The sequence below is a fragment of the Podarcis vaucheri genome (assembly GCF_965113315.1).
Source record: "Podarcis vaucheri genome assembly, chromosome: 13".
In the NCBI taxonomy this organism is placed as follows: domain Eukaryota; kingdom Metazoa; phylum Chordata; class Lepidosauria; order Squamata; family Lacertidae; genus Podarcis; species Podarcis vaucheri.
Window position 1 is genome coordinate 32,515,107 of NC_138751.1, and position 25,124 is coordinate 32,540,230.

The 25,124-nt window shown below is 50.0% G+C and overlaps 1 protein-coding gene across 2 annotated transcripts in view; it reads left to right on the forward strand.

Annotated features, from left to right (window-relative positions):
* The first annotated feature begins 16 nt into the window (after positions 1 to 16).
* KCNH4 (potassium voltage-gated channel subfamily H member 4) overlaps positions 17 to 25,124 on the forward strand; it is a 51,084-nt gene continuing 25,976 nt past the window's right edge. The window contains exons 1-4 of one of the 2 annotated variants that reach the window (XM_082197184.1): positions 17 to 284; positions 12,705 to 12,938; positions 18,470 to 18,601; positions 20,915 to 21,042. In XM_082197184.1, the coding sequence (XP_082053310.1) occupies positions 209 to 284; positions 12,705 to 12,938; positions 18,470 to 18,601; positions 20,915 to 21,042 (570 nt within the window). In that variant the 5' untranslated portion in view covers positions 17 to 208. The remainder of the gene's footprint in view (positions 285 to 12,704; positions 12,939 to 18,469; positions 18,602 to 20,914; positions 21,043 to 25,124) is intronic. The other variant, XM_082197185.1, reaches the window with a different exon arrangement.

Here is a 25,124-nt window from a genome sequence, read left to right on the forward strand (position 1 = left end):
TCGCCTCGCCTCGCCCTGCGCCTGCAGCCCCGGCCGGGATGCCGCGCAGCAGCGCCCTGCCTGAGCCGCGCGGCAGTGGCGGCGGCGGAGCCGGAGGAAGAAGAGGAGGAGGAGGAGACGCCTAGGCGCCCCGCGCCCGCTCCGCCGCCACCTTCACACGCGCACCCTCCCCGCGGGGGCGGCGGGGGGCGCCCATGGTGCCGCCGCCATGCCGGTGATGAAAGGCTTGCTGGCGCCGCAGAACACCTTCCTGGACAACATCGCCAACAGGTTCGATGGGACACGTAAGTGGCCTCGGGGACGCCGCGGGGGGAAGAGTCCCGTGGACACGAATCCACGCCCGGTCAGTGGGACTGAACGGGGTATGTTTGGAGGGGGGTCGATCCAGCCTCTCCTCCACCCTCTCCCCTCACCACCAGCCCCCCCTTCTCTTCTCTCCTTCTCCTCCACCTAAAAGTTATTCTCCTCCGAGGATAGAGGTGCCCTGACGCCCTAGGGACATAGCTGTCAACTTTTCCCTTTTCTTGCGAGGAATCCTATTCGGAATAAGGGAACTTCCCTTTAAAAAAAGGAAAACGTTGACAGCTATGCCCAGGGATGGGCGCTTGACTCTCGGGGCGTCTGAGAAAAGGGGTCGCCTTGAGCGCTCGCTCGCCCTTCTGCCTTGTTTCTCTTTCTGCCCCGCGGTCCTAAATCCGGGGGGGGGGGGGCGTGCAGTCAGTATTATCTGCCCCAAGTCCTGGATAGTAACGAAACCCACCCCACTCCTTGCTTGCCTGCCTCTCTCTCCCCACACTCCTGCCCCAAGCCCGCTTTGTGTTGGGTCTCTCGAGTCCCCCCCCCCCTTTGCATCTCCAGAGTTAACAAAGAGAGACGCTCTTTGTCTCTGCACAGACTTCACCCACTGGAGATCGAGAAGATCGGGATGGGTGGGTTGATCTCTCTCGTTTCCCGATCGCCCAGGGACTGAGACCCTCCACACCCCACACTCTATTATTTAAGGGGAATACACTGTTTGGGTCTCTTCTGCTGCTGCCCACCCTCTCCCCATCTTCTGATGTTTAGCTGCGCCACCAACTCCGGTCTTGTTCAGCCTTCGCAGGCTTCCTTGGGAGAGTTATCAGACTTTCCTTTGTGCACGTGTGAAAGGAGACCGGGTGCGGCGGAACAGCTTCACCAAGGGTTTCTTTAGGCTAAGCAGCCGGGAGGGAAGAGTCGCCTGCCCGCAAGTGCTCAGTCTCGGGCATGCCTTACTGGGCTCCGCAACATGCCGTAGGGATACCTAGAAAAGAGTTCCTCTGAGCATGTGCGAAAGGGTTTTCTCTCCCTTTCTCACCCTTAGGGAGACTCCTCACGCGTCTGGGATTAGAAGTTTTCTTCGCCCCTCTTTTTTCTCATTCCTTCATTGTCTCCCCTGAGATCTGCGTTTAGATTGGAAGCTCCTCGCGGCAGGCACCTGTCTTGCTTGCTTTTGCGGGTGTGGGGGACGACGACACTACTTTATATTGATGGTGAGACCACAATAGCGAGGAGGAAGTCAGGGCTGTACATAAGGGAGCGTGAGTTGCATGCATTGCTACTTTTCAGAAACTTTTTCGACACGGTGCCTCTCTATGCGTGTGGCTAGGAAATCCTTTCCCTTCCCGATCTCCTAGAGGCAAAGTGAAGCGAGGGCTGTGGGATTTGGGGTGCTTTTAAGGGCACCCGACAAGGGGGGTAGGCAGTTATCTTGCGCGAAGCCCACTGAGCTGCGCGATCCCTGTTCAGCCCGTCCCTGGGCACCTCCCGATTTCGACTTGAACACATTTATTCGTTTATTACATTTGAGCCCCATCATTCTTCCAAAGAGCTGAGGGTGATACAAATGGCCTTTCCAACCTTGTAAGTTAGGCTGAGCTGAACGTGTCCGTGTAACTGGCCCGGGGTCACCCCGTGAGCATCGTGTCTGCAGTGGTGCAGAAGGACTTCGGTGTGGAAGTCGCCCCCCCCATTCAGCGCAATGAGCGGAAGGACCACACTCTTTAGACTCTTTAGACCATTCAAAGTGAGGGGCATCGCGACGCCTTTAAGTCTAGAGTTTTAAATTAACTACCTAACTGCATCACTGTTTGCTCCAGGACTCACCCAGACCCAGTCAGAAGCTCTTTGGGATGCCAGGAGAACTAAGCCTATGGAGCCATAAGAAGGAGCAACCCTGAGCATGTGCAAAGAGCCTTTCCCCCTTTACCAAACAACCACAGTGTGCCCACCCTCCTGTGTGCTAGGAAGGAGCCCCAGCGTTTCTGCTTTTAAAAATGAAGCTAGGCTCGGTCAGAAGGAAGGCCTGCTTGCTTCAGCAAGCAGTGACTCTCTGCCCACGTGCAGAGTTCTTTTTCACCTTCACCCGTGAGAAAAAAAAAAAAACCCACATACAGCTAGTTAAAAGGGAGAAAAGGCTGGGGGCATCTGTCGAGGATTCTTTAGCTGTAATTCCCTGCAGTACAGGGGGCTGGACTAAATGATCCTTGGGTTCTCCTCCAGCTCTACGATTCTATGGCACTTTCCAGGTGAGACCGAAAAGGGAAGAGGGAGCGAGCCAGAGGATGGGAAAGTCCTCCTTCTCAATCCCAGAGAAATTCTTGCGGGTCGAAGGAGGCTTCGCGCGCTGGGCGCAATCTGAAATGCGTTCTACCCTCGCTCGAAGTGCCCTATGTGACTGTCGGTTCCTGATTTATTTTATTACAGTACTGTAGGGTTAGAAGGGACACCCCCGCCCCACCGGGGTTATGTAGTCCAGCTTAGACATTCAGCCTAGTTTCCGGGGCTGGAGACGCAGTGGTGCGGTCAGGGCAGGACTGGGAAGGCAGACGTCCAGAGCCCCACTCAGCAGAATGAGGCGGGGGTGGCCCCCAAACGCAGCACGGCTTGGATTACCGTCTAAAGAGGGGCAGTTGGATAAGACCATTAAGCCCGGAATCTAAAATTACCTAACTGCACTACGGCTGGGGTGTCGGTGCCAATTAAACTCGGCTCGATCTCCCTCCCTCTCTTAGACACACATGCCACACTCGCTTTCACTCTCACTCTCACTACCTGCTTAACCCTGCGGGAGGGAAAAGGATACATGGGTGGGGACGGAAGGTGTAGTAATCGTATGTGTGTGTATTAAAAAAAAAACAACAACCCACAAACAACAACTAAAATGCCATATTGTGGCTCGAGGATTTTCTCTTTAAGAGGATTCCGGTCGTGGGGGGTGGGGGGTGGGGGAGGAGGAGGATTTAAATGCTTCCAGAAAGATCAATGAAAACTAATTTAGCATTTTCCTTTGGGGATGTCCGGGAGAAGCTTTCGTAATGAGCGCTCCCCGCCCCCCCCCCCGCGCCAGCAGCGCTCCCCTTATTCCTAGGGGAGCCACAGCGAGCTGGCGCACAATACCTGAGAATAGAAGTTTTTGCAGAACGCTTGAGGAAGGGGGAAGGAGAAGAGGGGAACGCCCTTTCCCTGTACGCCCATCTCTACCCATGTTCCCGGTCATATAAAACGGGATTAAACCCAATATCGTTCTCCTGAGCCTGGGGACACGCGCTTCTCTGAGATTTAAGCGAGTTTCCAATATCAGCCAATTCCCCCCCCCCCTTCCCCCAGTTTTGTTTACCATCTAGTCCGATGAAGCGTTCTGGAGAACTGCAAAGCTTACATACCATTTTGTAACATTTTGGCTGGCCTATTTCTTTTTTCTTTTTAAGCCCTGTTGTGGATTTAGGAATCTCGTTTGCGAGCCCCTTAGTTATCCGGGTTGTTGTTGTTGTTGTTTTAAGCGCGCCACGCGTCAAGGAATTCCGCGTTGCTCTCGGTAGGCAGGACGCTAGATCAGCACTTCGGACAGCTCCTGAACTCCTCCTTGGAAGCTTAGACCGCGGCTGCTTCTGACGCCCTTGTGGCGCAAGGAAAAAGAGCCAAATCAGTGAAGTCCAGCTCTCCTTACTAGATAGGCGCTTACTAGAAGCAGCTGGTTATATTGGAGGCAGGGAATCCGCTTCAAAACTGTGAAGAGACAAGGCTCACCCTTCTTTTGAGATTGCACCCCCTTTCTGTCTTGAAGCCCCTCATGCCCAAATCTCAGAATTGTGGGCTTTTTGTGGCGATTGCTCAGCTGTGAGAGAAATCACTCTGCAAGTGCTCAGAGGCACCTATCTATCTTACATCACACGTCCGCTTGGCTAACGTCACGCCAAGCACAAAAAGCAATTATCAAGAGCATCCCTGAGCATGGACAGGATGTAATCAAGTCACAGCAGCCAGTACCCCACACATCTAAGCTTGGGCGGGGAGGAGTGCGGTAGGGTTATCCAATTTTGGAAGCAAGCATGTTGTGGGAGCCAGGACTCTTGGGTTCCTTCCTCTTCCAGGAGGGGTCTGGTGTCTGAGAACCAGTGGTGGTGCAGTGGTGTTGGACTAGGACCTGAGAGACCAGGGTTTGATTCCTGGGTGACCTAGGGCCAGTCGTTACTTCTCAGCCTAATCTACTTTACAGTGTTGTTGTGGGGGTTAAGTGAGGGGGAAACAATGGAAATCACTTTTGAGCTTCCTGAAGAAAAAGGTGGACTATAAATGCGATAAATACATAAAATAAAATAAATATTGGCATAGCACAAGGGGAGCTGGGAAGCAGGACTCCCAGTTTCCGTCACCAGCTTGTGCAAGCTGTGCTGCTCAGTGGTTACAGCAGAAGATGCAGGAAGTCACTCTGGAGTTACACTCTTCAGATGTAATCGGGGAACCCTCTCACGGATCACGCTTGGCTGCAGCATGTTCCATGAGGCTTTTAACTGGGAGATTAACATCAAATCTACAGAGCCACAATTCCCCATCGCTTGCAAAGCTCATTCATCCTTTGGCTCAATTGCTTTGGATTTTCAATTCACATCCTTCCTTACCTCCCACATGAATGGCTGAAGTTGGATTATCCCCATCGCAGCAACCTCATGTCCTCACGTCCATCCCTGTGTGTTTTGGAGGCAGACTGGCTTGCCTGCATCTCTGAGCCCCATTCTGAACAGGGCTCTGTCTTTCTGAGGGAGTTCCGCCGATGGTAGCAAGCAGGCATGTGAGTTCTAGTGCAAAGGAGACGAAGGAAATGCTATACTGGAAGATACTTAGGTTGGTGTGGGTGTAAGCAAGCTTCTGAGTTCCACAGAACTGTTCATCACTCTGAACAGGAATCCACAGGACTATGCACCAAAAGCTCTTTGAAGGAAGTGTGGTGTACAAGTGTAAAAAGTAAATTCAGCTGACGTTAAAGAACATTTCATTGTGGGTGGACCCCTAGCATCTAAAATGAAGAGAGAAAATGAGTGGATGTTATGCGTAAGAATGGAAGTGTGATGTGCTGGTATGTATGAGTGCTTGTATGCGGTTGTGTGTCTGTGTAATGGCCTTGCACTGGCGTGCGGCCCCCAAAAGAAAACCCACAAAGGAACGCAGACCTTGGGCTGAAAAAGAGTTATCTTACTCTGTTCTAAGCCCACCCAACCTATTTCTCAATCCTTAATCTGCAGCCTGCTGTTAACTGGACCCCAAGCACATGCAAACTCATATGCACACTCCTTCATCTCATTAGCACTTTTCAACAACCTCAATGGCAGGGGTAGGCAACCTAAGGCCCGTGGGCCGGATGCGGCCCAATCGCCTTCTCAATCCGGGCCACGGACGGTCCGGGAATCAGTGTGTTTTTACATGAGTAGAATGTGTCCTTTTATTTAAAATGCACCTCTGAGTAATTTGTGGGGCCTGCCTGGTGTTTTTACATGAGTAGAATGCGTGCTTTTATTTAAAATACATCTCTGGGTTATTTGTGGGGCATAGGAATTTGTTCACCACCACCCCAATATAGTCCACATGGTCTGAGGGCTGGTGGACTGGCCCACTGCTGTAAAAGGTTGCTGAGCCCTGCTCAACAGGGTCAAAACCCCACAATTTGGGGAAATCCTGAGCCGTGACTGCTTATAGGCCTCCTGCCAATAAAATATACAATACAAGCAAAAAAAGGGAAGAAAATTAATGACTAATGAGGCACCATTAATGGAACTTTCTAGCCTTAATTTAGCAGTGCCTAGTCTACATCTTTGCTTTCAAATTAACTGGCAAAGGAGTAGCACCGATTACATTATTGATAGTATTTTCATGCATATCTTAGATTTTTATGGTGTTTTGCAGACACTCTTTTTTTTAAGGTTTGCTGTTGTTTCTGTTTAATTTATTGTTTGTTGTTTTGAAAATCAAAGCAAAAAAATATATGCACATTTAGTCGGACCCTTGCTGCTGGTCTCCCACAACCTTCCAGTATGGAATAGATTACTTTAGTGCAGAGTTGGGGAAACTGCTGTCTTCAGATATGGCCAAACTCAAACACCAGTCATACCTGACCATTGCCTATACTGGCTGGGGCTGATGGGAGTTGGAGATCAAAAACTCCAAAGCACCATAGGTTTCCTGCCGCTGCTGTAGAGTGTGGAGGGGCTTGGTTTTATGAAGTTCTAACATCTCATGCATTTCCTCCCCTTGCTACCCAGCAAGACTGCATTTGGCTCCTTTTGCTTTTGCCCTTCCCAGTCCCTTAGTAAAATCAGAGCTTCCTAGTAAAATCTGAGCTGAAAAGGCAGCCTGCATAAGTATTTGAATAGATCTGCGCTGATAAAACAACTTTTGGACTGCTCCCAAATCACACTTCCAGGCTGGTGGAAGGCTCTTCTCCTGAGCTTCTCTTCTGCTGATGCTCCATCTAAAAGTTCATTTGTGTCCTCTCAGGGTGGGCAGCTTACAGGATGTGGTTCCAGCCAGCCGGCCAGCCTGAGGGAGAGCTGCTCAGAACCGCGGAGAGTGCACATTTTAATACACAGCCCTTCTAAGCAGCCCCCTAATCCTGCATCCTAGAAGCCAAAAACTGGACTTAGCTACAGATGCAAACTATTTTTCACACACACACACACACACACACACACACACACACACACAAGCCCCTCCCAAGTTAATCCAAGCAGTGACCTGAGGTGACCGAGAGTTAAACAAGTGGGTTGGGGTAGGGGGATGAGAAAGCTCTCAAGCCAGCCGGGGTGGCGGGTGGGGGAGGCCACAAACTGAAGTCCTGGTCAACTGGGCCTTTATCCCGTTGTCTCCAAAGGCAATTCTGGTTCATAATGAAAAAGAGATCAAGGCTTGACGATGTCTGTAAGTCATACTCACCCACCCCCAGCCCTCGGTTGTAAAGCTTGGATGTTCAGTAAGGAGGACAAAGCACTCTGCGTATGTGCAGAGGCACGTCAATCCTTATTTCGATAGGCCACGGGTAGGCTGGTGTTGGGGGCTGAAAGCCCTGAGCAACTTGGGTCCAGGTCACCTTGAGGACTGCCTGAGCCCTTATATCCCAACTTGATCAGGGTTTCTCCAACTTGGGTCCCCAGCTGTTGTTGGACTACAATTCCCATCATCCCTAACTAGCAGGACCAGTGGTCAAGGATGATAGGAATTGTAGTCCAAAAACTTCTGGTCACCCAATTTTGGGAAACCCTGTATTAGATCATCTGGAGGAGAACTGTTAGCTGTTCCCCGTCATACAGAGGCCTGACTGGCTTCAGCAGGAAGTTGGACATTTTGTTTTACTGGTCCCATGCTGTGGAATGGTGTTCCAGTAGAGGTCCCCCAGGTGCCCTCACTTTTGACAGACCTATTCCATTGTTAAAGTTTTTCAAGGTGAACCAGTCACTTTCACGACTGTTTTGTATTGTTATTCAGATATCTTATGTTTTACTATACTTGCACCTAATTTTATACACTGCTTTTCTCATATGTTATATGAGTTGGCAGTATATAAATATATTTTAAATATTTTTTAAAAAAATCATGTCCCAAAGCTGAATACCGGTATGGAAAACAGGACGGAGAGCTGTGTCCTGCTCAAATTAAGCCCTGGTGTGATAGTAGCAAAACTGAATTTCTCCCATTAAAGCCATTACAGCATTAAGCATTTATGTGCCACTGGTTCTAGACATTCTCCAGCTCTGAGCTGCTTCAAGGCATTTTAATGTCTGAGGCAGAAAATTAAAGTCTCCCCCCAACACACACACTACAAAATCTACAGGCAAGATCTTCTGCAGAAGCTTCATTGAAATAAACTGTGCAGGACTGCCTACCATCTCCTTGTTTGGCTCCTGTTCATTCCAGTGCCGCTTGTGCAACAATACTTTCTGGTGGATTGATCAACCACGGGTCATATATGCCTGTTTCCTACTCTGTTGCCCTGAATGGTGTCCCAGTTCCACCCCTTGAGGATGCCACCTCATCTCGATTCAGATCACCTGGAGAGATTTGCTTCATAGGCAAAATGTGCAGCATGGCCAAGATTGATCCAGAGGGAAGGGGATATTGGAACCTTATGCATTAGGGTTGGGCTTCATAGCTCTTCCACGGTTCTTGGCCCTCTCTGAGGACACAGACTTGGGTGCCATTTGAGGGGTAACACTTTGACCTTGCTGGATGGAAATCCGTAGCCCAAATGTCCAATTTGGCACCTTCTCCGCCGAGGGCCATCTGTCTGCCTTGGGGCTGTGCCAAGGAGCAAGGTGGCAACATCCTGATCAACACTCTACAAAGCATCTAATCAAACAGGCAGGGAGAGCCGGTCGGAAGGCAGAATGTGCCGCCGCCTCAGTATCCTCCACCGGCAACCCCTTGTGCAAGGATCAGGAAAGCCATGCAGCGAAGGAAGCAAAAATAGATTGTGCCATGCAGGGGCTGATAAGCCTTCCTTTCTCAAGAGCACCCCAGGAAATACAGGCCTGTGGCAGACTCAGGAAAATGTTACAGTTCTGGCAGCAGTGCAAAAAAATCCAAGGGTGTGGGTGACATCCCTCCACCCAGTTTTTATCTTTTTCTAGGGATGCTTTTTATGGTCTCTCTTGCCCATCCTCAGCTGACTCAGCCGTGGCCCCCTCCCACCTCACCCTCTTTATCCCCCAACTCTCCTGCTGTTCTCTTTTGGACAAGTCTCTCTCTCTCTCTCTCTCTCTCTCTCTCTCTCTCTGTGTGTGTGTGTGTATTCCGTGCATCTGCAATCATACTATATGGTTTGGTTTTCCTTCTTCAAAAAAGCAAGTTTCTAGCCCCCTTTTGATGCCCAACAAACTATGCATCGAAACAAGTGAGCAGTGCCTGGCGAGTTCTTAGAAACAGAGAGGGTTGCAGCTGAGCAAAACTCCCATTTTCTGTAGGGAAGGTGCCTCGGTTATTTGTATAATCTCCTGTTCCAGATGCAAACTATACGTTATTTAAAATAGATGCACATTTGCCTGACTAAGCGCAGCAGCTTCCCCTTTGGCAAATTTTGCCTCACAGCCTTAACATTTAACCCTCGTGTTCAGGGAGGGGGGGGGGAGGGAAAGGATCTCTGCCAGAACTTCCCCCACCCCACATGTAATAACACGAGTTCACTCATTATCCCGATTTCTCTTCAAGGCTTTTGACAGGGATCAAGTCAGCTTAGGGCAGATCTCTTCCCACCATCAGCACCTCAGGGGACAGGTGTGTCTTTGGTCCTAGCGGTTGCTGAGTCTCTGGGAAGCAAAGTGCATCGTCAGCCTTCAGATCCAGAGTGATTTGTGTTAGGAGGAGGGGCGGGGAGGGAGCACGCACAGGGTCTGGTTTTGGAGGTGGAACAGGGAATCGTCAGGAAGGAGAACTTAAGGGTAGCTCTACCGTGAGGTCCCCACCCTCACCAACAAATTGCATATTTCCCCAGGAGGGAATCTGCCAGGGGTGCAAGAGAACTTCCCATGCGATTGTGTTCCGTGGGTCAAATTTGCTACCCCTGAACAGTGTTGGAAGTCTTATTCTCTGCTCCACCTTTGCCTGTTTGTAGCATCACATCTGCTAGAAATCAAAGTGACTTTGCAACATCTCTGCTGAAATTTGCAACAGCGATAAAGCCTGACTCTAACAGGGCGAATGGCTGTTGCAATAAAACCATAGCCCTTCCTCTGTTGCAGCCTCCGTTTCAATTTTTTCGCTTGTAAGCTCTTTGCAGCACGGTGCTGTCCTCTTATATTTTGCAGTGTCCACCCTGCATACTGAGGACACTACGTCAAGGAATGGCAGCTTGGTGGCCTTTAGCAAAGACACCCCCCATGTGCATTTTGCCACATTGTTGGTGCCCAGATGGGATTCCCAGGCAGTGGGTGGCGGTGGGGTATGCGTGGCAATTGCAGTATTTCAATCAGAGCGGGGCAAATGCCATTTTAATTTCCCACAATGCCTCTGGTGCAACACCCTCCCAAGGCATTGTGGGAAATTACAACAGCAGCCAGTGGGCAGTGCTGAGAGTGCCTTTTAAAAAGAGGATCTAGAGTGGGTTTCAGCAGTGGGCCCTGCAGGGTGCTGGGGTTCCTGGCGGCTGCCCAAGGGTCCTGCATGCTGGTGCCAAGCCTGGAGCACAACATCACGAAAAAGCAGAGATACCGAAGGCCCAAGGTAAACAAAGGAGATTTAGCCAGCCTTCAGAAGGCCCTCAGAGACAGAAGTGAGCGCACACACAAGCAAACCTCCCTAGACAAGGAGTTCCTTCCACTTGGTCGGTGGCATAACAACAGCCCTGATTCTCACCTTGCAACAGGGAAACACAAAGCAGGAGAGGGTTTTTTTGCCTTCTGCCTCTGATCTTCCTATAGAAAGAGGCCCACAGTGAAACTGCAGGGTTGGGCATCATGTCTAGCAATTTGGCACCTTGTCTAGTGTTGCAATGGGCTTTGATGGGTGTTCACAGGTTAGCTAGTACCCGTGTACAAGTTGTCTCCACCTTCATGAGGAAGGAGGCTTGTTTGCAAGTTGTGCTGAATGCAGGCACAAACTGCCTGCGCACTTGTGCAGGTGTTTGTGGGAAAGTGGGATGCCTGCTTTGTATAGCTCTGCTATTGGGTACACAGGCGGTACATACATTGAACATCAAACACTGTATGTGACTAACTGTATGAGCATATAGCTCAGCTATTTGTGTACCCATATACAGTGGCACCTCGGGTTATGAACTTAATTTGTTCCGGAGGTCCATTCTTAACCTGAAACCGTTCTTAACCTGAGGCGTGCTTTCGCTAATGGGGCCTCCCGCTGCCGCCGCACCACCGGCACATGATTTCCGTTCTCATCCTGGGGCAAAGTTTGCAACCCAAGGTCCTACTTCCGAGATAGTGGAGTTTGTAACCTGAAGTGTTTGTAACCCGAGGTACCACTGTATTCAGTTTGTATGCCAAATGTAATGTGCGAACACACCTAAAGTCCGAAGGCAGTGCTTATTTTATTTTTAGAAAGAGAAGTCATGTATGGGAGCCCTGACATGTGCCCTGGAGAGATGTTCAGCTCTTTAATGCTAACGTTGTGGGAAGCGGGTTGCAGTGGCTCAAAGGCGCTTTTCTCAATTATGTAATATTACTTCATATTGACTTGAGGACAGGCAATCATTCTTAAAAAGGTTGACAGCGGTTTGAGAGAGGCTTCACTCTGTATGTGTGTACCAGGAATGGGGAAAATGTGGCCCTCCATATATTGTCAGGCTGTAATTCCCATCAGCCCTAACCAACATGGCCAACAGCCAGAGATGATAGTTGTAGTCCAAAACAACACCTGGAGGACCACAAGTTCTCCATACCTAGTGTGTGTGTGTGTGTGTGTGTGTGTGTGTGTGTGTGCACGCGCGCGCGCGCACACACACACACACACACACACACACACACACTCTTCTTTGATGGAACTGTCTCCTCTGGTGAGTCAGACAGGTTTTTCAGGCTTTGAAAAAGTACCAAAACCTGACAAACCTAAAGCAGGGTTTCCCAAACTTGGGTCTCCAGCTGTTTTTGGACTACAGTTTCCATCATCCCTGACTACTGGTCCTGCTAGCTAGGGATGATGGGAGTTGTAGTCCAAGAACAGCTGGAAAACCAAGTTTAGGAAGCCCACCTAAAAGCAAAAGTGGCAGAAGCACAGATTCCATAAACAGCAATCTCAAAGTTACCTTCGACCACCAGGGAATAAAAAGCCTATTGTCTGCCTCCAGCTTCTGCTACTTCAAAGAAGAAGCTTGGCCAATGATGGGGTGCTCAAGGGGCTTACTCAAAGAAAGAGAGCTTGGCTGCAGAATCAACCACATCTGCATGAAGTCTTTGTCCTGGTTATACCACTGAAGGAGGCATTCCCTAAATCGGCCTTGCCCGTTCAGGCCAGCCTTCACCCAGTTGGTGTCTTCCAGTTCGACTAAACCTCCCATTGACTCCAGCCAACATGATTGCCTGGTTGATGGGAGCTGTAGCCCACCAGCTAGAGGGAACCAGCTTGGCGAAGTCTGGAGGAGAGGGCTGTCAAGGGTTACTAGCCATGATGGCTATGTTCTGCTTCCACAGCCAAAAGGCAGTAATGCTTTTGAAAACCAGTTGCTGGGAACCAATGGAGAGGACAGTGCTCTTGTGTTCGAATCCTGCTTGCAGGCTTCCCACGGGCATCTGGTTGACCACTGTGAGAAAAGGATGCCAGGATAGATGAGCCATTGGCCTGACCCAGCAGGCTCTTCTTAAGTCCTCAACTCCGATTTAGGCTGTGAAATCAGCACCCGAATTCCTTCTCCCCTGCCCACCTGCCAGTGCTGGCGTGACAACTCAGGGTCTCCCTTCTCCACCCACTTGCAGATAGCAACTTCCTGCTGGCCAACGCTCAGGTGCACCGCGGCTTCCCCATCGTCTACTGCTCTGACGGATTCTGCGACCTTACTGGCTTCGCCCGGACAGAAGTCATGCAGAAGAACTGCAGCTGCCGCTTCCTCTACGGCAGCGAGACCTGCGAAGCCGTCCTGCAGCGCATCGAGAAAGTGCTGGAGGGGAAGCAGGAGTACCAGGCTGAAGTCTGCTTTTACAAGAAGAGTGGTGAGTTTGGGGGAGCCCCCTGGGAGGACTCCCTTCCCCTCCCGACATCGCAGGCTGTTTGTATGCTGCTGGGCCTAATTCAAGGTGCTAACGTTAACATATTAGCAGCTTGGGAGCTAGTCATTTGCTGGAGCACCTCTAGCCATGTGAGACAGCTTGGATCTGGAGACTGGCCAGCAACTGGGGTGTGGGAAGCTTGCTTGCAGTCCTGTGGATGAATGGAAATGACTCCACAGGGACATGGAGCAGGATGTAGGGACCTCCCTGCTTTTCACCCTCCTGGAGTGTTTATGCCTGGGTGCAATGCATGCCCTGGGGCTCTGACCATACCTCTTCCTTGCCTGGTTAGAGGATAGAGAGGGATGTGTGAGTGTGAAGAAACTAGAAGCCTGCTTAGTGAGCAGGAAGTTTAGTGAGCAGTGGTTTAGTGAGCAGGAAGAGTCTGTGGCAGTGAGCAGTCCAGAATCAGAGGCAGAATCAGAGGCTGGAGAGGAGCAGGGTCAAGAGGCAGCGATGAGTCAGGCTGGTGAAGAAACCAGGGAGGTCTCCTCCTGCTGCTGCAACCAGTTCCTCTCCCTCTTGGTCTCCCAAGACCAGAAGTGGTATGAAGAGGGAGGAGCCTGTTGGCCTAGTCTCCGATTGCTTGGAAAGGACCGAGGGGAGGAGGACTCTTAGGGAACTGTGGGTTTGGGGGGCGGACTTCAGTCCCCACAACTGCTTTATTGGGGCAAGTTCTACTTGGAAGAGTTGCTGTCCTCACTAGGCCTGGCCTCCTGAGCTGCTTGTTTCTTTGAATACAGTGGTACCTTGGTTCTCAAATGCCTTGGTACTCAAACGCCTTGGTTCTCAAACGCTGAAAACCCAAAAGTAAGTGTTCCGGTTTCTGAATGTCTTTTGGAAGCTGAATGTCCCCTGTGGCTGTCGACTATTGTTTCCGGGGCGCCTGCACCAATCAGAAGCTGTGCCTTGGTTTTCAAATATTTCGGAAGTCAAATGAACTTCCGGAATGGATTAAGTTTGGCGCTTTTGTTTTTGCTATTTATTTTGCGTTTTTGTTTTTGAGGCTTTTTCGGTTAATTTTGAGGCTTTTTCGGTTAATGACTGTGTGGAACCCAGTTTAGCTACTGATTGTGTGGCTGCGGAAATGGATCAAAGCCCCCCCCCATCCAAACAATAACTATCATCAGTGCAAATAAAAAAAACAATTAATTTTACTTTTTGTCATCTACAATACTGTCTTATTTATTTTGTAGTACAGTACATTGACTATTAGGTGGGACGCGGGTGGTGCTGTGGTCTAAACCACAGAGCCTAGGGCTTGCAGATCAGAAGGTTGGCGGTTCAAATCCCCGTGATGGGGTGAGCTCCCGTTGCTCGGTCCCTGCTCCTGCCAACCTAGCAGTTCGAAAGCATGTCAAAGTGCAAGTAGATAAATAGGTACCGCTCCGGTGGGAAGGTAAACGGCATTTCTGTGCACAGCTCTGGTTCGCCAGAAACGGCTTAGTCATGCTGACCGCATGACCCGTAAGCTGTACACTGGCTCCCTCGGCCAATAAAGCGAGATGAGTGCAGCAACCCCAGAGTCGTCCACAACTGGACCTAACGGTCAGAAGTTCCTTTACCTTTACATTGATTGTTGCTTTCACTTTATGTATCAATGGTCTCGTTAGATAGTAGAATTCATGTTAAATTGCTTTTTTAGGGGTTGTTTTTAAAAGTCTGGAATGGATTAATCCGTTTTGTATTACTGTCTATGGGAAAGTGTGCCTTGGTTTTGGAACGGACTTCCGGAATGGATTAAGTTTGAGAACCAAGGTACCACTGTAAAGAGCTAAGTGTACTGACGCTGTGTGAGGCATTGCTGACCTGTTTCTGACAACTGCTCCTGACACCAGCTCTCTGGCCCTGCCCATCACTGGCATGTGGAAGGTTGCCCAAAAGGAAAATGGCCCCTGGTGTGAAAAATGCCCCCTGCCCTAGAGGCACTGGCTGCTTGGACACTGTCGGGATTTTGCTTTGTGGTTAGGACACTTCACATCCTGAACCATTGGTGACTCTGCTAAGGTTGCATCAGTGTCGGCCCCTTTTTTTATAGTGCTTGGTTGACGGCAATTGTTCTTTTTTATTACTGTGGCCATAATGTATTGGGCCAGCCGTGGTCAGGCTTAAAAGAGTGTGAAATCTAAAAAAAAAAGCCAGAGTTGGGCTAAGCACAATTTAAGCTCAGGGGCTGAGGGTTGCTGGACATCACTGGTGGGGAAGAGTGCTGCTTCATTCAGATCCTGCTCCCCAGCTTCCCACAGGCAGCTGATTGGTCCCTGTGAGAACTGCTGGACTAGCTGGGTTTTGCTTAGGTTGTTAATTTATTCTTAGAATAGGCAGGTGTGCTGGGCCCGGGGGTAACCTGTGAAACACAGTCCAGGACCAGACCAGAATCCGAAGGTTCCGCTAAGGGTCAGTCCGACAGGGCCAAGGCAGGACACGAGGCAGGAAACCAGACAAGGGCAGGTGCAGGATCTAGCACACAGCAATGTTGCTCCCGCAACCTGGGACAGGGTCCGACAACCTTTTATCTTTGTTGGGGTAGCGGCCAGTCCTGATCCCCTGGCGACTCACCTCCCTGCTTCACCCGAAGGCGAGCACTCCTCCTGCGAGTACTCTCTCCTTCTCTCAGACCTTAGTCTCTGCAGCTCGGGAGACGTCGGTGGGTTACTAGACCCAGAGGCCGCCTCAGCCTCCCCTGACCCAACCGGTAGTGGAGCAGCTGTAAGTGATGGCCCAGCTGAAGGCAACAAGGTAATCTGGAGCCAGGGCAGGCTCAGGCCCCTGACTCGGCCCAGCTGGTGTTTGTTGCAGGGGAACCTGTGCAGACTGGGACTCTTCAGGATCAGGCCCCAGACTTGGTTCAGATGATGCCTGAGGCAAAGGATCCGGTGCAGACTGCGACTCCTCTGGTTCCAAGTCCGAACCTGAGTCCCAGGCCATCACAACTGGTTTGATTCATTTATACACATTGTAGAATTTGGGTTTCTTTGGTACAGACTGATGAAGTGCTGTTGGCGCATGGTGGACAATGCTGGAATCCTGGGCTCTCTGGAGAGCCCAAGGGAAATTATGTGTCCAGAGAAACACTCGTTTCCTCAGTGAGGGGTGGGCATCTGTTATCTCCAGGGTTCCATTGGCGTTTTTCCCCTGGACATGGTTTAAGATGCTGGGCTGTTGTTGTTTTTCAGCAACAAACCCCTTAACACAGGTCCTGTTTCAGTGACTGAAGAGAAATGGGAAGGTTCTGCCCTGCTGCCAAAGCCTTGTTTACCGGGATTGAATGGCTGTTACGGCAGCGGCTTCTGGTTTCCAGCGAGATCTTGTGGAACTCTCGTGAGATCTTGCTGGAAGCAACTGCCACGCCTTCAATGTCAGTGCCAGCAGGGGGTTGAAGGGGCATGCATGGCAGCTCCAGAGAAGTGGCTTCTGGGTAGATGTGGCAAGAGCCTCATAAGATCTCATGAGAGCTTTGTGAGATCTTTCCAGGACCCAGAACCCACCACCATAGCTTCTTCTCTGGTGGCACTGGCAGCAGGCGATCTGTTGGGGGTCAGATCTCCCACCGTCGTGGATCTTGCCACTGAAGCAGACTGCTTCATATCGCCTGGTTAAAACAGCTTGAGCTGGGCAATCTTCTGAAACTACCTCCACATTTAGCTCTTCCAAATCTTTCAGGTGCGAAGAGTGTGGTGCTTGTTCTAGATGCTACATTTGGAGTGCGTGGGGATATGGAGAGACGGAGAGTTGTTGTTTTTGGCAGCTGTTTTCTGTCTCTAAACCTGGGTTCTGTGAGGTTGTCAGCTGCCCGCCACCAGATAATAAATAACAGCTTTCTCAGCTGCTGAAGGCTAGAGACTAGGCCATCACGTAACCTATCGCTTGCAGTGTTATGGCTAGACGTCAAATACCAATGGACAAATGGCAGCGTACAAGAACCATACCTCCATTCTAGAAAAGATGTGAGTCGCACTCACAGGGAAATATTAATATTATTATTACGTTTTACCTATATTTACTTAAGCAAATAAGGCTTAGCTGCCACTGCATTTTAAAAAACAACAACGATCCTCCTAAAATAGCCCAAACAGAAGAAAAGAGAGGTCATTCTCAAGCAGCTGCCAAAGGATGTATTTATAAAAATTAATCATCCAGCACATTTCAACAAATGTCCTCATCAGAGGAATATCAAAAAGTAAAACTAGTGTAAGAACCATATCACCAGGCTAGAAAAGATCTGAATAGTGCTGATGAAATGGGTATTATTAGTAGTTTCTAGTTTTATCCCTCTTGCGCTCTCATGGTTTCTCGTACAAATGCTATTCTAATCTGCTAGAATGGTGTAGCTGTTTTTACGCTGATTGTACAGCTTTATGGCTATTGATATTTACTGTCGCTTCTTGGAATCATTTCTTCAGATGTGTTGTGGCGTTCACTGATTCTCTTTCAACATCAGCTTGAGACTTGAGTGTTAACTTTTTAAAGCTGCTACTGCACCATATATTCCATGGGTAGGCAAACTAAGGCCTAGGGGCTGGATCCGTCCCAATCACCTTCTAAATCCGGACTTCGGACAGTCCGGGAATCAGCGTGTTTTTACATGAGTAGAATGTGTCCTTTTATTTAAATTTTATCTCTGGGTTATATGTGGGGCCTGCCTGGTGTTTTTACATGAGTAGAATGTGTGCTTTTATTTAAAATGCATCTCTGGGTTATTTGTGGGGCATAGGAATGCTTTCATTATTTTTTTCAAAATATAGTCCGGCCCCCCACAAGGTCTGAGGGACAGTTGATCGGCCCCCTGCTGAAAAAGTTTGTTGACCCCTGATAGTCCCTCTCAAGCCCAGGCACCAGATGTGCAATTGCTACACCTTCCTCCTCAACCTCGTTTGGGTCAGATCATAGCAGCTGTGATCAAGCCAATACGAGGGCATTTCTATAGGGTTGGTGTCCTTTTTTGTTTTAGAAAGCACCTTTGAGCATGTGCAAAGTATCTTCCTGTGCCCACTGCCAAGAAGGATACAATTTATTCCCCCTCCCCCCCAAAAAAAACTTGGACAGAGTGCCTTTGAGCATGTGCAGGCTGCTTTTTCCTTGTAAGTAGAAGCATCCAAAGCATAGAGCCATTCTAAGCTGATCACAGGCATTTTGAGCATGAAGGCACGTTTGAAGGAAACCACCAGGAAGAAATTAATAGAATCATAGAATTGTAGAGTTGGAAAGGTCCCTGCAATGCGGGAATCTGCAGCTGTCCCATACAGGGATCGAACCTGCAACCTTGGCGTTATCAGCACCACACTCTAACCAACTGAGCTATCCAGGCGAAATTCCATGGGGTTGGTTCTGGTTGAAGCTGCCGAAGCTTCAGATACTCGTGAGGAAGCAAGGGGAGTGTTTGCGGGGATTGCAGATGAGCGTGGCAGGGGCTGCTGTCGTTCCTCCTCGGTGCAGATGGTGATGCTGCTCTGTCCCTTTTCTCCCTGGTGCAGGAACAGCCTTCTGGTGCCTGCTGGACATCGTACCTATCAAGAACGAGAAAGGCGAGGTGGTCCTTTTTCTCTTCTCCTTCAAGGACATCACTGAGAGCCATGGAAAGAGCCAGTCGAGTGAAAAGAAGGAAGGTGAGGCCTTGGTGGGGGAGGCAGGCTGGGCTCCAGAAACAGGGTCACGAGACCCAGGATAGAGCAGATGGGTGGGGCGGCAGTGCTCCTTGGCAGAAGGACACACCGAACGAGGGGTATGCCTTAAGAGAGCAGCCGTTGGCTCCAAGCTGGCTTGGGCATCTCCTTTCCCACTCTGCAAGGCTTCGTCTGGGACGTGGGCATGCATATATCCCTCTCAAAGAGAAAAGCATAGTCTATGTCTGCACCAAGGGACGCAGGTGGCGTTGTGGGTTAAACTACTGAGCCTAGGACTTGCCGATCAGAAGGTCGGCGGTTCAAATCCCCGTGACGGGGTGAGCTCCCGTTGCTCGGTCCGTGCTCCTGCCAACCTAGCAGTTCGAAAGCACACCAGTGCAAGCAGATAAATAGGTATGAGTCTGGTGGGAAGGTAAACGGCATTTCCGTGCACTGCTCTGGTTCGCCAGAAGCAGCTTAGTCATGCTGGCCACATGACCCAGAAGCTGTACGCTGGCTCCCTCGGCCAATAAAGCGAGATGAGCACCGCAACCCGAGAATCGGCCACGACTGGACCGAATGGTCAGGGGTCCCTTTACCTTTATGCCTGCACAGGAGATGCTCACCCCCTTTCAGCAAGAACCTGCGGCCTTCCCAGTGACGTAGTGTGGGTTGTCAGCACCCGGGGCAAGGCAAGTAATTTGTGCCCCCTAACCCGTGGATTTGCGCCCCTAACCCATGGATTTGCGCCCCCTAACCCTAACCCCCAGATGTTGTGCCCGGTGCGGCCGGCCCCCCCTGCACCCCCCACGCTACGCCACTGGGCCTTCCCAGTATTGTTGGAACTCCAGCTGCCAGCAGTCTAGCTGCCTGGTCCTTGGTGATGGGTGATGGGAGCTGCAGTCTCCATCCTTGTTCCAGGTTCAGCCTCTGCTTTGAGAGGCAACTGTCGCTGGGAATTGCAAGTGGGGAAAGAGTTGCTGTTGCAGTCAGGGTCCCCCAGGCATCCAATGGCTGGCCATTGCTCAAACTGCTGCTGGAAAGACTTCCCACGAATGGGAGTAGGAAGACCCTTTTGGAAGGCTGCTTGAGGTTCCTGTGAGGTTTTCCTTCATCACTGTTGGACTGAGAGCAAGCTGTAGAAGCGTTTGTTTGGATTAGTTGAGGAAGACTCCATGGGGTTAGAAGAGCAGCTGTTCTTAGATTAAGGTCATCACTATCCTTACATCCAGAGATGTTCCCTCACTACAGAACAGGGCGGGTAATTCTTTGACCAAAATAGCTTCGGGAAAGATTTTTTTAAAAAATATTGTCATTCTATTCAGACCATTTCGGTACCGCTTAATATGAAAACGTATTTCCAAGCAATGTGCAGAAACAACAACAAATTTAGAAAAAGGGCACGATAAAACCATCCATACTGATATCAGTTCTTTCCTCTTGTAAACGCAGCTCCCTGCACAACAACTTTCGACCTCCACTCATTCATCCTGGCTCTCAGCCAGGGCCCAAACAAACTCACAGATCACATGCACCCCACAAAAAAAAATCTCACAGTGAAGAGGGTGTTCCTGGAACATTCTCTATCACTCTAGGCTTGCTTTTAAGGTTGATGGAGCTTCTTCAGGTTGCCCATAGCTGCATCCTATTCAGGTGCATCCACACACCTGGTTCCAGGCTACAGAAGGTTTAGTTTGGTGAGTTTCCCGGGGGGGGGGGAAGGATGACAAACAGGACACCCCTCCATTCGCAGGCCTTTGTCTGGCCTCTCCACACCTCTCCTCTTCCACCTGCTTTACTGTGTCATCATGTCAGAGCTCTGTGTCCCAACAGAATGAGCTGGAGGTGATATCACATGCTAGCTCACTGCTTGTTGCATCTAGCATGTTGCAGGGTATTCAGGGTGACGTAATTAGACTTTCTGTCATTAACAGCCTATTGGATGGAATCAGCCCACAAGGTTCCATCTAGCTCTTTTCGTATGGTTAGATACCTGCAGCCAACCTAGCACTTCGCTTTCAAAACTGCCTTGCTTATGAGTCCCTATAGCTGACAGGTTTGTCAACACTCCACAGAATCACATCCATGGCTAGCAGAGTTTGCCCCAAAGAGGCAACTAACTGCCACTTTTGTTTTTCCCCCAACCACACATATGATTCTGAGGTCAGCATTTCGGGTTGGAGCCTGAGAAGCAGGAAGGAAAGCCAAGGGGGATGGATACAGCACGGCAATGTCAGAATCCACATAAAACAAGGTGTTCCCTCTCTAAGATCAGAATTTTGAGCCTGACCTGTCCCACTCTTTTTCTTCTTCCAGAAAAGCACCGCTGTAAGAAGGCAGGGAGCTCCCATCTGCGGGCAGCCAGGAAGCAAGGGCGCACAGCCTTGCACCACCTCGCCAGCCAATTCAGCAAGAAGGAACGGACAGAGATGAAGATCAACAGCGTAAAGATGATTTGCTTGTTTTGCCCTTTGAGGAGGGGATGGTGGTGACTGGTTGAACCTTGCGGCCCTAACTATGCAACTGTCTGCACACTGGCAGGTCTACACCTCTGTCTCTGCTCTCCACAAACACCTTATTCTGAGAGGCCATTGTTCCGTTCTGAATGAGGGACCTCTTAAGGATGGGTGTGCACAGAAAAGACTGAGGCCACAACGCCATACATTGAAAGCATTATGTTGCCGTGGCTTCCCCCAGAGAATTATGGGAGCTGTAGTTTGCTAAGGGTGCTGAGAGTTTCTTAGGAGACCCCCCCCCCCATTCTCCTCACAGGGCAACCATTCCCAGAGTTCCCTGGGAAGACAGACTGACTGCTAAACTACTCTGGAAATTGTAACTCTGGGAAGGGAATAGCTTTCCCCCGTCTCCATGTTCTCCTCACAACAACCCTGTGAGGGTAGGTTAGGCTGAGAGGCCGTGTCATCCAGTGAGCTTCACGGCCAAGTGGGAATTTGAATTGTGGTCTCACAGGCCCTAGCCTGACACTCTAACCTCTACACCATGGTGTATTCTATAGTGCAAGGCTGCCCCTCCAGGTGGCAACGGTGCAGTTGCAATGAAGCATTGCACAATAGCCAACTGTTATTATTGCGTCAATTGCAATAGTGCACTCTCACGAAAAACACCGTTCTGGAGGGGCCCTTAGAGGCTTAAAAAAAAATGTTGTGGATTAACTGATGGTGTTGTGGGGTTATTCACGTGCTCTCTCTTAGCAGAGCGAAAAACCCCAGAGATGTGCAGCCCACAGATACGATTTTGGGCAGCCGCCAGTGGCTTGCAGTGTTAATAGCATTAAGCCCATCACTTTGAAGGCCATTAATGCCTTTGCTGAGGGTCACCCTGCGAGGCAGCTCTGCGATTTCTCCCAGCAGTGAGTGCAACCCAACAGGCGCGTGTCCTCAAGACTCAGAGCAGCCAAGAACAGCCCAGGCAGAGCAAAACGAGGCAAGGACTGCCCACCACCTGATTTGAGGCCTTGTGGAGTTTTGTTAGAGATTCCAACTAAACATCAGGAAGAACTTTCTGGCAGTAAGAGCTGTTCCACAGCGGAACAGACTCCCACGATTGGGGGTGGACTCTCCTTCCATGGAGGTTTTTAAGCAGAGGTTGGATGGATGCTTTAGCTGAGATCCCTGCATTGCAGGGGGTTGGACTAGATTATGGTTACCAGATTTTTTTCAATGAATCCGGGGACACTTTTTTTTTTTAAGCCGAGTAGCAACAGGGAGTCGGTAGTGGGGATGGTGAGGCAAAAGACCCTGGGCCCAAGCACACATGCATATTGTATAAAGGTGCAAAGCCCTTCTTTCACATCCTGTGAAACATAAATGCGCACAGTTTTTTAAAAACTGGGCAACGGTGCGTCACCCGCCCATGACTCTTGAGCCTTCCCTGATCTCCTGCCCCCTTCCCCCTTTGTTTTGACAGATCAGGGGAGGCTCGAGAGTCGTAGGTGGGTGGCCGTTACCTAGGAGGGGTGCAAGGTGTGTAGTTTCTTTGCCAGGCAAGGTGCAAAGCCCTTCTTTTGCACCCTGTGAAACATAAATGTGCAGAGTTTTTAAAAAACTGGGCAACGGCAGCCTGTCCGTGACTCCTGAGCCTCCCCAATCAGTCAAAATAAAGGGGGAAGGGGGCAGGAGATCGGGGAAGGCTTGGGAGTCATGGGTGGGCAGCGTGCCATTGCCCAGTTTTAAAAAACCTCTGTGCATTTATGTTTCACATTTTTGCCTATGTCACTGGCCACTGCTGCCATCCAAGCTATTTCTGTACCATAGCGGTTGGGTAATCTGTGGCCCTCCAAAAATTGTTGGACTCCCAACTTCCGCCCCCCAGTCAGCATGGCCAATGACTGGGGATGATGTGAGCTGTAGTCACCTAGCAACCCCTGGAAGGCCACGGTTTCCCCACCCCTGAGACGAAGAGAAAGAGCTCTAGGCGTGCTCAGAGATGCTCTGTTCTGCAGTGTAAAACCACAAGGTCTAGGACAAAGTCTTGTTAAGGGGAAGGGTAACAGGTGGGATGCAATCTTGAGACTCAACATAGATTCTTTGTTTCACAGCAGGGAGAGAGTGAGTGTGAACCCACATCTCTTGGGTCACTTACTTGGTGGACCAAGGACTAAGGCTGGGGTCTAATGTCTTTATTGCCGGGTTGCAAAAGGCAAAGAGAGAATTGGCTTGTTTTATTACTGCTGCTCTTGGTGCTGCCTAATCCATTGCTACACCGGGGTGCAGTAAGGCAGTAGTTGCTGTGCATTCTACGTAAGGTTTTGCACACAACTTACATTTAAAGCACATTCTTACCACCAGGTCATCCCCCAACAGAACTACAGTTCCCAGTACGGGGGGGGGGGCATATTTTAAATGTATGGCATCTGCTCAGTCTTAGTCTATTTCAAGACGCTTTCTTTTGTTGCATAAGCAGCTCAGGCAATGGTCTTCTGCTTTGGGGAGAGAGGCCAGTTTGATTTGTGGCTTGTTCTGATTTTGAAACCAGTCGTTGTGTTTTTAAGCTCGTTCCTAGATTGTTTATGCGAGAGCTGTTTGCTTGATTTTGCTGTAGGACTTGGTGAAGTTTGTTACCTGTGCATATTGGGGGTGGTGTAGGGGGGGGTTGGCAGTAGCTGCAAAAGCCAACCCTATTGCGAGCCCACCCCTTCCCAGCCAAGACCTCTGTTCTTTTCCTCTGATGCTCTATATGCCTTGACAGCTGTTCCCCATGCCCCCTCCTGCCAATGACCCAATGCCAGTACAGATTAAAGGGCTTTGGTCTGTTTGAGGGAAGGAGGGTGGTAGTGGTTGGGGGCTGGCGGTCTGCAGGGGAGACAGTGTTAAACAGCAGCCACAGCAGCTGCTCTTGCAAACCATACAATCCAGATACAGGCTGGGTCAAAACAAACCCCTTCCCTGCCACGAGCAAATCCAGAGACTTTACTTAACACAAAGCTGATAATGGCTGCCAAGCCTTGCAGGGGTCTGGCTTCCTATTCCTCATCCACACTTGGGATGGAGTGTGTGTGTCCTAAGGAGCTTTGTGGGGGGGGGGATATGCCTACAAACAAAGTGATCCCAAAGGGATCGCAGAGGATTATCCCAATGGGTAAAGACAGTGCAAAGTACTGTATAGGAGGAAGGCACAAAGCCTCCTGCCTTCTGATTTCCAGAACTGGCTACTATTTGGAAAGCAAAGCAGTAAGAGAAGACACAATTTTGTACAATACAGTCTTACCTTGGAAGTCAAACGGAATCCGTTCTGGAAGAATGTTCAACTTCCAAAATATTCAGAAACCCAATTGAGGCTTCCAATTGGCTGCAGGAAGCTCATGCAACCAATCGGAAGCCGCAGAAGCACTGTCGGACATTCAGCTTCCAAAGAACATTTGCAAACCGGAACACTCATTTCCGGGTTTGCGGCATTCGGGAGCCAAAATGTCCGAGTACCAAGGCATTCGGGATCCAAGGTACGACTGTAGCTTGGGATCTGCACTGCTGGCATTCTTTTGGCGTTGCTCAAGGCTTCTCTGTGTCTCTCTGACGCAGGCATAGATCACTGGTGGGTCCTGACCCACAAGTCCCAACTGAGGGTGGGGACCCATCATCATTTTCTTCTTTTTGTCTCAAGGTTGTAGGGTTGTTGTTGTTTTTTTAAGAGGAGTTGGAGTTGGGAGGGAACACACAGAGGAGGAGGAGGAGGAGGAGAAAGACGTATATGGTTGTGAATTTGGTGCTGGTGATAATATGGGTCCCCTATTCCAAGTTGGGATTAAAGGTAGGCCCCGAGTTTCCAAACCACATACATAGATTCCACCTCACCTCCCACAGCTATTTAGTTGATCGGAATTTCCAGGATATCTAAATAAAGCCTCCATGTGCAGAGGCAGTGTATCAGCCATTGTCCAACCTGCAGGGCTCACGGCCTCAATGAGTTGCACTGATTCTGGAGCCCGTGCCCACTACTAGCACGCAGCCCCCAAAGGGATGCCTGCAAGGGGAATCTGACCCTTGGGTGACGAAGGTCTTGTCACTAC